Source organism: Vulpes vulpes, chromosome 10 (assembly GCF_048418805.1).
Source record: "Vulpes vulpes isolate BD-2025 chromosome 10, VulVul3, whole genome shotgun sequence".
Classification (NCBI taxonomy): Eukaryota; Metazoa; Chordata; class Mammalia; order Carnivora; family Canidae; genus Vulpes; species Vulpes vulpes.
Genome location: NC_132789.1, coordinates 38485809 through 38497201, shown reverse-complemented (window position 1 = coordinate 38497201; position 11393 = coordinate 38485809). Strand labels below are relative to the sequence as shown.

Below are 11393 nucleotides of genomic sequence, written 5' to 3'. Positions count from 1 at the left end.
CTGGCACCGCCTTTCTGACTCCCCGCAGGGCTGGACCGCCGAGCCCCAGCCGTGGCCCCGCCTCTGGGCGGGGCTTCCCGCGGTGTTGTCCAATGGCTGGGGAAGGCGGAAGCCCCGCCCGCGGGCCTTTGTGCGCATGCTCTTCCGCCGGGCGGCGCGAGGGTGCGGGGAGGTCTCAGGTGTGATGGCGAGCGCTGCCGCGCTGGGCCCGGCTGATGAGGTCCCGGCCAACGGAGTGGTCCGGCCGGCCACGGGTCGGGGAGGTAGGCAGGGCGGGAGTCAGGCGGGAGAGAAGCCCTCGCGGAGCCGCTCGTCCCCGGGGCTGCGCGGGACGCCGAGGGCGGGTGCTCACGGGCTGTGTTCCTGCGCAGGTGCGGCGGCGGCCCTGGTGGAGCGCAGCTCGAGCCCCGGCGGCCTGGCCCTGCTGAGCCCCTACCACACCCACCGGGCGGGGGACCCCCTAGACCTCGTGGCGCTCGCACAGCAGGTGCAGAAGGTGAGGTGCGGCCGCGCAGCCGGCTCGGCCGCCTTTGGCCTGCGTCCTACGACGGGGACCTCACAGCCTGGGGTCGCATTTGTTTATTAATTAATTAATTTATTTATTCTTAAAAGATTTTATTTATTTATTCGTGAGACACAGAGAGAGGCAGAGGCACATGCAGAGGGAGAAGCAGGCTCCATGCAGGGAGCCCCACGTGGGACTCGATCCGGGGACCCCGGGGTCACGGCCTGGGCCGAAGGCAGACACTAAACCGCTGAGCCACCCGGGCTGCCCCGTCTCCATTTTTTAAAAAGAGATTTTATTTCCTTATGTGACACAGAGAGAGAGAGAGAGCGCGCGCACAAGCAGAAAGAGGAGCAGAGGCAGAGGGACAAGCAGACCTACACCCCCCCCGCCCCACCCCCGCGCTAAGCAGGGAGCCCAGTGCTGGTTTCCATCCCAGGACCCGGGGATCATGACCCGAGCCACCCGGACCGCCCGGTTTGTCTCTATTTTACAACACGGGGAAGCTGGGTGTCGTTTGGAGTTGGTAGCCTGACCCCAACTCTGATCTTCTGAGACCAAAGGCTCCTTCAGCTGCAGTATGAGTGCCTATAATCTGGTGGAAAGTTCTGCACAGCACTTTGGATATTCAGTATTTCATTTGGGCCCCAGGACAGCCCCACAAGGTAGGCAGGACAGAAGTTACTCTTCCCATTTGAGGCATGAAGAGAAGTTCTTATGGAAGTTCTGTGGATCGCGCTATCGCTGCAGGTTTTGCAGGGGTGCATAGTCCACTTACTTTAAACTGCTTCCTCTGAGAAATTTATCTGTGACCTGAACACTTTGAGAACTAAACATATAGAAGGACAAGGGCTCTTAAATTTTGTTCTGTGTTGTTATTCACTGGACACAACATTCCCAAGGCCAGTGCTTAGATATTCATTGCTAAAAGTAAAAGAGATATGAAATAACAGAAAAAACACTGGAAGTTTGGACACCTGCATGTTTTTTTTTTTTTTTAATTTTTATTTATTTATGATAGTCACAGAGAGACAGAGAGAGAGGCAGAGACATAGGCAGAGGGAGAAACAGGCTCCATGCACGGGGAGCCTGACATGAGATTCGATCCCGGGTCTCCAGGATCGCGCCCTGGGCCAAAGGCAAGCGCCAAACCACTGCGCCACCCAGGGATCCCTGACACCTGCATGTTAATCCCACTTTTAACTTTTTTTTTTTTTTTTAAGATTTTATTTATTTATTCATGAGAGACAGAGAGAAAGAGAGGCAGAGACACAGGCAGAGGGAGAAGCAGGCTCAATGCAGGGAGCCTGATGTGGGACTCAATCCTGGGTCTCCAGGATCATGCCCCGGGCCGAAGGCCACACTAAACCACTGAGCCACCTGGGCTGACTTTTTTTTTTTTTAAAGTAGGCTCCAGACCCACTGTGGTGCCCGGCGGAGCTTGAACTCCCCACTGTGAGATCAAGACTTGAACTGAGATCAAGAATCTTTGACTTAATCAACTGAGCAACCAATCAACTGAGCAACCCAGTCTTCCCACCCTCACCCACTCTCCATACTAACTTACATTTAACTTGAAGCAAATTATTTTTCTTTGGACTTCAGCTCCTTTTTAAAGATTTATGTATTTGAGGGGGGGGGAAGGGGAGAGGGAGAGGGAGAGAATCTTTAGGTAGACTCTCTGCTGAGCCATAAGCTGTTTGGGGGCTCAGTCTCAGGACCCCAAGGTCATGACCTGAGCCAAAATCTAAGAGTCTCACGCTTAACTTAGTTGAGCCACCCAGGCGCCCCTGGACTTCAGCTTCTTTATCTGTAAAATGCAGAGTTTCAACTAGGAAAGCTCGTAGATCTAAAGCTATGAAAACCGAATTCCATCTATATTTATCAAGACTTCCTGTTGTAGAACCCTCTTCACTGTGTAGTTGTAGGGCCCTACTGCTTTAATGCTTCCAATATCCCTTCACCCTGTATGCGCTATCACATTTGGCCTTGCCTAAATTCAAAGGTCTGTATTTTGCTCAAAATTATTTAATAATTAATGTGTTCAAATTCCCTCACACATACATCTCTGTATTTCAGGATTTTTTGTTTCTTAAGATTTATTTTAGAGAAAGAGTGAGCATGCACAAGTGGGAGGGCCAGAGGGAGAAGGAGACAGAGAATCTCAGACTCCACACTGAGCATGGAGCCTGATGCAGGTCTCAGCCTCATGACCCTGAGATCACAACATGAGCTGAAACCAAGAGTTGGGTGCTTAACTGACTGCCAGCCAGGCATTCCCTGGCTGGGATTTTTTTTTTTTTTAATTAAGAAGTATTCTAATGCCTAGGAAGTTGCCTTTGATTCAAACTTTGTGACTTCTCTTTTCTAGAGAGGTGGGGAGCAAAGTATAACTTTCACGGATTAGGAGACTATCATGTCTCTTTGATTGGATCACTTATTGGGAGGGAGGCAACCAGGTCCAAAGCTTAGGCAAACATTCTCACGGGTTACTGAGTGTCTGTCATCTTTATTACGGTAGCCTGAAACAAAGAAAGATGGAACACCGTTTTTGCCCTTCATTGTATAATCTAGTGAAATATAGAGGGTGCATCATTGTGCTCCCTCCTTTTCTCCAATATTGTCTGTCACTATTGAGCAGCTGCCATAAAACACTAGAGACAAACAGATCGAATCAAGCGTATTTACTGTCTGTGTCCTGACATGTATTTTCTAGCAGGACCGACTGCTTATCAGCAGGCCTATCAGCCATTTCCTTGTTAATGTGTGTACAGAAAGCTCAAGAGGTCTGGTATTAAGGCATGAAATTTGGAATCAGACTGATCTATGTTCAGATCTTCAACTGCGGTTTATTAGCTTTGAACCCTTGGAGAGGTTGGCTTCACCTCTCCGAGTATAATTCCTAACATGAGCCTGAAGTTACCATCTCCAACTACATAAGGTGTAATAAAAACCAAATGAGATCATATATGTGAAGGGCCTCAGCGTGATTGAGGCTGGAGCTTGTGTTTAGTCATTATAAATCCTCTTCTCATTTCTGTTTGAATTAGTCTCTTCTGTTTACAAGGAAGAGATTTGCTGCTACCAACTTAAGAAAAAGACTAACAATGAGGCCACTTTCTAACCTAGAACTGCCTTAGCTCTAGAAACCGCCGACTCACTCCTTGGCCACAAGATCCCCTCATTGTCTTTGGAACAAAGTGCAGTACTTTCACTATGGGCCATAAGGCCTTGCATGACCTGGTCCCTGGCCCTTTCCTTTTTCAGACCCAAGTCAATTGTCATCCTCTGTAAGGTAAGGCCTTGCCTGTGGAAGGCCATACCCCACCCCATCCAAATGACGTACTATTACATTGAATTTGCCTCTAGGCTACACATGTGTTCCAATCCCTGCAGTCCTCATCACTCCCTGTTATTAAACCAGTTACTTCACTCACTTCTTACCTTTGATCTGCTTCTACCTCATTAATTATGGTTGTTTGTTTCATGGTAGCACATCATTATTCTGAGTCCGTATAATATTGGCTCTAATTGTCTTTCTGGTTGGTGTCTGTATTACTCACCAGAGCTATGCTGTACATTACAGTAGCCTCTAGCCACATATGGTTCTTGAGCACCTGGAATGTATGTATGGTTAGTGCAGCTGAGAAACTGAATTTTACATTTTATTTAATTTTAACTAATTTACATTTTAAAAGCTGCTAATCGATTGAATCATTGAACAGTTTTAAGTATACTTGGAACAAGCAAAGTACAGCTCTTTCAACTGTAAATTTATGAAGTCCAAATAGAGATTGAGTATTTCCAATCAAAATTTGGCATCCCAATTGATAGTATGTAAGTATAAAAATTATACTTAATATGAAATGTAAAATATCTCAGTAAAATTTGTTTTATAGTGATTATATGTTGGAATGATGGTGTTTTTTGACATACTGGGTTAAATAAAATGTATCATTAGAATTAACTTTACTTATTTGTACTTTTAACTCAACTGCTAGAAAATTAAGAATTACATATGTTACTTGATTCATATTCTTTTTTTTTTCCCAAAGAAGCCCAACATTTTATTTTTATTTTTATTTTTTTTAAGATTTTATTTATTCATGAAAGAGAGAGGCAGAGACATAGAAGGAGAAGCAGGCTCCCCGTGGGGAGCCTTGTGTAGAACCTGATCCCAGGAACCCAGGATCAAGACCTGAGCCAAAGGCAGACGCTCAACCACTGAATCACTCAGGCGTCTCTAAACCTCAAGAAGTCTTTTTTTTTTTTTTAATAATAAATTTATTTTTTATTGGTGTTCAATTTACCACCATACAGAATAACACCCAGTGCTCATCCTGTCAAGTGCCCCCCCTCAGTGCCCGTCACCCATTCACCCCCACCCCCCGCCCTCCTCCCCTTCCACCACCCCTAGTTCGTTTCCCAGAGTTAGGAGTCTTTATGTTCTGTCTCCCTTTCTGATATTTCCCACACATTTCTTCTCCCTTCCCTTATATTCCCTTTCACTATTATTTATATTCCCCAAATGAATGAGAACATACAATGTTTGTCCTTCTCCGATTGACTTACTGCACTCAGCATAATACCCTCCAGTTCCATCCACGTTGAAGCAAATGGTGGGTATTTGTCGTTTCTAATTGCTGAGGAATATTCCATTGTATACATAGACCACATCTTCTTTATCCATTCATCTTCCGATGGACACCGAGGCTCCTTCCACAGTTTGGCTATTGTGGACATTGCTGCTAGAAACATCGGGGTGCAGGTGTCCCGGCGTTTCGTTGCATCTGACTTGATTCATATTCTAAAGGCATGTGTATTAAGCTGTAATCTTGCAGAGGTAGGGACCTCTTTCTCATATTTGCCAGTGCATCCGGGGTCTGGCATGGCGTCTGACACACCGTGGTTGTTCAATCTCTGTTTGTGGAACAGATAAATCATTGACCCCGTCTACTCAGTTGTTGATGTTCTTGTGTGATGCTGCCTTATACCTTGCGCTTCCTTAACTAACCAGAAAACTCTCTTAATATTTCTTTTTTTTTTTTTTTTTTAAGATTTTATTTATTCATGAGATACACAGAGGCAGAGACACAGGCAGAGGGAGAAGCAGGCTCCATGCAGGGAGCCCGATGCAGGACTTGATCCCGGGACTCCAGGACCACACCCTGGGCCAAAGGCAGGCGCTAAACTGCTGAGCCACCCAGGGATCCCCCTCTTAATATTTCTTAGTTCAAATTTAACATCCTCATTTCTTCTCCTTAGTTGTATATCACTGGGGCATTAATTGGCTTTTCCTGAAAGTAAACAAGTAGTCTTTGACAGATTTCTGATGCCTGAGTGATAATCCTTCCCAGTACATGATATTGGTCACACCAGTCTCTGGCTTTGAAAATTATTCAATTTATTTTATTAAGCAATTTCCATTGCCTTCAGTTGCATTTCCTAGGGCATGAGAAGCAGTCTTGTGTGTACATTACAACTTTGTTTCAGGTCTACATCCTAGTCTTTAAAAATACATTTGAAGGTAACAATTAGGAATGCAAGTATAAGTTAAAATGTAACTAGGTTTGATGTTAATAATTCAAAGTAATGGTCAGATTAATAGGTAGTTTCTGTGTATAGCTAGATTCCTACATAACAGGTGATAAAAGCCAAATCACAGATGTCTTTGGATTTTTATTGTAAGACCCTTCCCTGACTTCAGAAAATATTTATTTATTTATCTTAAAAGATTTATTTATTTATTCATGAGAGATACACAGAGACAAGCAGAGACGTAGGCAGAGGGAGAAGCAGGTTTCCTGCAGGGAGCCCAATGTGGGACTCCATCCCAGATCCCGGGATCATGCCCTGAGCCGAAGGCAGACGCTCAACCACTGAGCCACCCATGCGTCCCTGATTTCAGAAATATTTAAACAGAAAACAAATGGAGACCAGAGGAATGAGTGGGTTTACTCAGGCAAAGAGTAAGAGGGAGAACACATCATATCAAGGAGACAACATATTCAGTGTATTTGGTAGCCTGTGAGAGCAGGGCATGTTGGGGACTGCAGAGGTTCAGTGTGACTAGAATATAGAGTGAAAAGGATAGAAAGCTTGGGACGTAGAAAAGAAGGAGGACTTAGCTCCGTGGTGTGGGGCATGTCAGGCTTCTCATAAGCAGTGCTATTTGGGCTGGGTGGGGAATGAGGGAGATGGGTGGGAGCTCATGGGGGAATGGTGAGGACAAGAATATTTTAGGCATCAGCAAAGAGGTTGAGATAACTCCTCACGCTGGGATCTGAGAAGAACATCGTAGAAGTCTGCCCTTTTTCCACCCACCCTTTGGTTTTGTCTCCTTTAGGCTGACGAATTCATCCGAGCGAATGCCACCAACAAACTGATGGTCATAGCTGAGCAAATCCAACATTTACAAGAACAAGCTAGGAAGGTAAGTAACAGCTTTTAGGCAGGCATTCGTTTTCTTCATTTTATTCACAGGATTGACTGATCTTGCTTCTCGTCGTTTAACTTACCTGTCTTCAGTAGAACCTCCTAGAAATATAGAAGTGTTGAGTGAAATAGAAGAGGCCCAAGAGGTTAGGAGTAAAATCAGCTTTTTCACTGGGAGACCATTTCAGTGAAGTAAGGCATTTTGAGGGGAAAATAGGTTCTCAGTTATGAAAGAAATGTACTTAGTACAGAAAAATAGGAAAGAAATTTAAAAGCCATTCAAAGCTAGTGATGTTCAACATTTTGAAATATAATTCTTTGAAAGGCATTTGTACTGTTTAGTAGCATAGTCCAACTTTGGTCTCTTCAGAATCATCTGGAACCTACTTCTAAGTCTGGGAGAACAGTTCTTTTTTTTAAGATTTTATTTATTTATTCATGAGAGACACAGAGAGAGGCAGAGACACAGGCGGAGGGAGAAGCAGGCTCCCTTTAGGGAGCGCAATGTGGGACTCGATCCCGGATCCCGGGATCACGACCTGCTCAATCGCAGAGCCACCCAGGCATCCTGGGAAAGCAGTTCCTAAGCTTTAAGTAGTTTCCAGTGAGAGATAATCACAGGATGTGAGTGCCTGTTACATCCGATACTTAATTTTTCACATCTCCCTGGTTCTTAGGTATTGGAAGATGCTCACAGGGATGCTGACTTGCACCATGTAGCTTGTAATATAGTAAAAAAACCTGGCAACATTTACTACCTTTATAAACGGGAGAGTGGTCAACAGTATTTTTCTATTATTTCTCCAAAGGTAAGAACATTTATTTTTGCACAAAAATCTACTCTAGTCTTTGAGAAATTCTTGGCTGTATGTGTGTGAAAATGTAGGCCTAAGGGTTTAGTAAATGTTCTCTAGAAAATTGGAGGTGTTGTGAGCCCAGGCGTGATTCTTAAAAAATATACATGAAAAATACACGTAAATTATTTCACAGTCATTATCTCTGTTAAGGGAGGTGTCTGATGTGTGAGGCAATGAAGATGATTCTGACTGGTCTGAAGTGGAAAACCAAAAAAAGAAATTTGTAGCGTAAAGTGAGGAAATAAGCCCAATTTCTTTACCTTCTCCCCCGATGAGAACTGTCTTCTTTGCCTTCTCCAGGAATGGGGTACAAGTTGTCCACATGACTTCCTTGGTGCCTACAAGCTACAACATGACTTGTCTTGGACTCCATATGAGGACATTGAGAAGCATGATGCTAAAATCAACATAGTGGACAAGTTGCTAAGCCAGCCAGCGGCCCTGCCTCCAAGCACTGAACCCACTTTCCAGGGACTGACTCAGGAGAGTGGACTCTGATAAACAGCTCCCATAACAAGGACCTGTCACCTCTTTGTTGGCCTCTTTCTCTGCCTTGATGGGAGGTGGCCTGAGAATTGAGGTGTTGTGGGTGAATCATGAACTTCTTGAAAAGAGACCTTGTGTGGGGTGCCTGGGTGGCTCAGTGGGTTAAGCGTCTGCCTTTGGTGCGTACTCTGTCTGTCTGTCTCTCTCTCTCTCTGTCTCTCTCTCTCCCTGCCCCTCTCCCTTCCTCTCTCTCTCCCTCCCCCTCCTCTCTCTCTCCCTCCACTCCTCCCCCTCTCTCTATCTTTCTCTCTCAAATAAAGTCTTAAAAACAAAGAAAAGAGATGTTGTGTGAATATAAATGCTGCTGTTCTTACTTTTAGTTAGGATGGTAGTGAATCATATCAGTCTCGTGATCCTCTCTGGGTCACAGGTACCCAGTCAGTCACTTTCAGAGTATTGGCCACTTCCCTTTTCCTTTATATCCATCTGTTCTCCCACAAGTCAGAGCATTAGGGAAAGAAGAGTTTATTCCCATGTAAAGGTTGATGAGGCATTTTCCAGAGAGGACTGTTTTTCATCTTACTGTACCTGGCAACGTTTGAGATTGGGTTGAGGTTGAACATGGTTAAAAAGAGGCAAACCGTGAGAGGGGCCCTTAACTGTAGAGAACAAACTGAGGGTCACTGGAGGAGAGGTGGGTAGGAGATGGGCCAGATGGGTGATGGGGATTAAGGACCGCACCTGTTGCGATGAGCACGGGGTGTTGTACGTAAGTGATAAATCACTAAATTCTACTTTTTTTTAAACATATTTTTTTTAAAAAGATTTTTATTTATTTACTCCTGAGAAACGCAGAGAGAGAGAAGCAGAGACACAGAGGGAGAAGTCGGTTCCACAAGGATCGACAGGGACTCGATCCCGGGACTCCAGGATCACAGCCTGGGCCGAAGGCAGACGCTGAACCGCTGAGCCACCCGGGCTGCCCTAAATTCTACTTTTGAAACCAGTATTGCACTATATTTTAACTAAGTAGGATTTAAACTAAAACATAAAAAAAAAAAAGAAAAAAGAAAAAAGAAAAAAGATTGGGTTGAGGCTAGTGTAGTTCCAGCTTCAGAGGCATCTGGGAATAGGAATGTTAGGTAATGGAGGATGACGAACCACTCGGTTTGGCTAGACTAGGATTGTGCAATTAGAGTATTTTGCACTTTGGGTGAGGTTTGGCCTGCCTCTTGCTCCTTCTGCCTCGCTTGAGTGACTGGAGAATCTGAAGCAGCAGCAGTAGGCAGGTTTCGGGAAGGTCGACCTGTGATCTTAGAGGATTCTAGACTTGGAAGAGCTGTGAGAGGCTGCCACTGCCCACTGCCTGAGTCTACTCTCGCTGCACCGAGGACGAGAGCCACAGGTTGGCCATCTGCAGCAGGCCAGATCCATCTAAACCGTAGCTTTAAAATCTCGTGGGAGAGAGAATAGTGGGTGAGAAACAAGAACAACAGTCAACCTGTTGACTCAGTTAACTCAGATTAAAACTCTTTGACCTGAATTATTCAAGAATTTAGCAGCTGAGTTACTCTCGTTCTAGACTGGACTCTTGTGGGACTCTACCTCACTTTGTTTGGTGGAATTACCTAAATTTACAGCATATCCAGTGTGGCTGGACTGCCTCCAGGCCGTGTAATGTATCATGATAAGCCGGAAGAGGAGAGAGGTGTACTGGAAACGGCAGTTGCCCAAGTTCTCGCCTGGGTGTGGATGTCTCTTGTGCTCATCGGCTTGGTAACACCCAACCCCATCCCGGGTTTCACGGTCTTTCCTCACTGGGTGCTGTAAATGGTCCAAGAGGACCTCGCACAGGACAGGGCTAGTACCTGACAGGATCGCCCAGGTGATACTTGGTCACTCAGGTCACAGAGGGAGGCTCTGTGGAGTCAGCTGCAAAAGCCTCTGGTGGGGATGGCTTAGGGGACACACACACACACAGACACACACACACAGACACACACACACTCCCACTAGTGAGTGGTATAGTAGTTGATTCTGATCCCAGAAAGTTTCCAAGGTTTTCCCAAGTTTCTGACCTGCATGGTAATGACATATTGTGAGCAAGTGCTTATTAGTCATCGGTTGCTGCGCATGTGACCAGAAACATGGCTTGTTTTTTTTTTTTTTTAAAGAATTTATTTATTCATAGAGACAGAGAGAGAGGCAGAGACACAGGCAGAGGGAGAAGCAAGATCCATGCAGGGAGCCCGACGTGGGACTCGATCCAGGGTCTCCAGGATCACACCTGGGGCTGCAGGCGGCGCTAAACCACTGCGCCACCGGGGGCTGCCCTTTTTTTTTTTTTAAAGACAGAAACATGGTGTTTTAAATGAACACACATTTATGATTTCATGGTTTCTCTGGGTCAGGAGCTGAGGCACACCTGCCCGGGCCCTCGGCTTCATGGGCCACGGTCCGATTATTGGTCAGGTCTGGGTTCTCATCTGAAGGCTGGAGGAGGACCTATGTCCAAGCTGACTTAAGTTGTCCGCAGAATTTCAGTTCCTCAAGGGTGTTGGATTGAGGAGGCTGACTCTGTCTACCCACAGGCTAGTAATCAAACACTGACTTGAGTTCCTTGCCACATGGGTCTCCTCGACACGGCAACTTTATGAAAGCCCACATGGGCAAGTCTGCCAGCAGGACGGAAGTTACTGTCTTGTCTAATCTTTTTTTTTTTTTTTTTAAGATTTCATTTATTTATTAGAGAGAGAGAGAAGTGGGCTCCCTGCTTGGCCTGATGCGGTGCTCGATCCCAGGACCCTGGGACCATGACCTGAGCTGAAGGCAGACACCCAATCAACTGAGCCACCCAGGCACCCCAGTCTTGTGTAGCCTGAATCACAGGAGTGACCTCTCTTTTGGCTGTATCCTGTCATTTAGGAGCAAGTCATAGGCAAGCCCACACTCAGGAGGGAATTACACAAGGGCGTGGATACCAGAAGGCAGAAGTCATTGAGCAGATCTTGCAATCACTGCCACAGCGCTCTGCTGAGAGGGAGAAAAGACGGCCTCAGGTGAAGGAGGCAGTATTACGAAGTGGTTATGCATGGTGAGGTTAAAGTCAC

At 45.7% G+C, this 11393-nt stretch overlaps 1 protein-coding gene across 1 annotated transcript; it reads left to right on the top strand.

Annotated features, from left to right (window-relative positions):
• Nucleotides 1-137: 137 nt before the first annotated feature.
• C10H1orf50 (chromosome 10 C1orf50 homolog) lies at nucleotides 138-8621 on the top strand. The gene is made up of 5 exons (XM_025983714.2): nucleotides 138-263; nucleotides 372-496; nucleotides 6852-6938; nucleotides 7618-7749; nucleotides 8098-8621. The coding sequence occupies exons 1-5, from the start codon at nucleotides 185-187 to the stop codon at nucleotides 8293-8295; spliced, it is 621 nt and encodes a 206-aa protein (XP_025839499.1). The 5' UTR covers nucleotides 138-184; the 3' UTR covers nucleotides 8296-8621.
• The last annotated feature ends 2772 nt before the right edge of the window (nucleotides 8622-11393 follow it).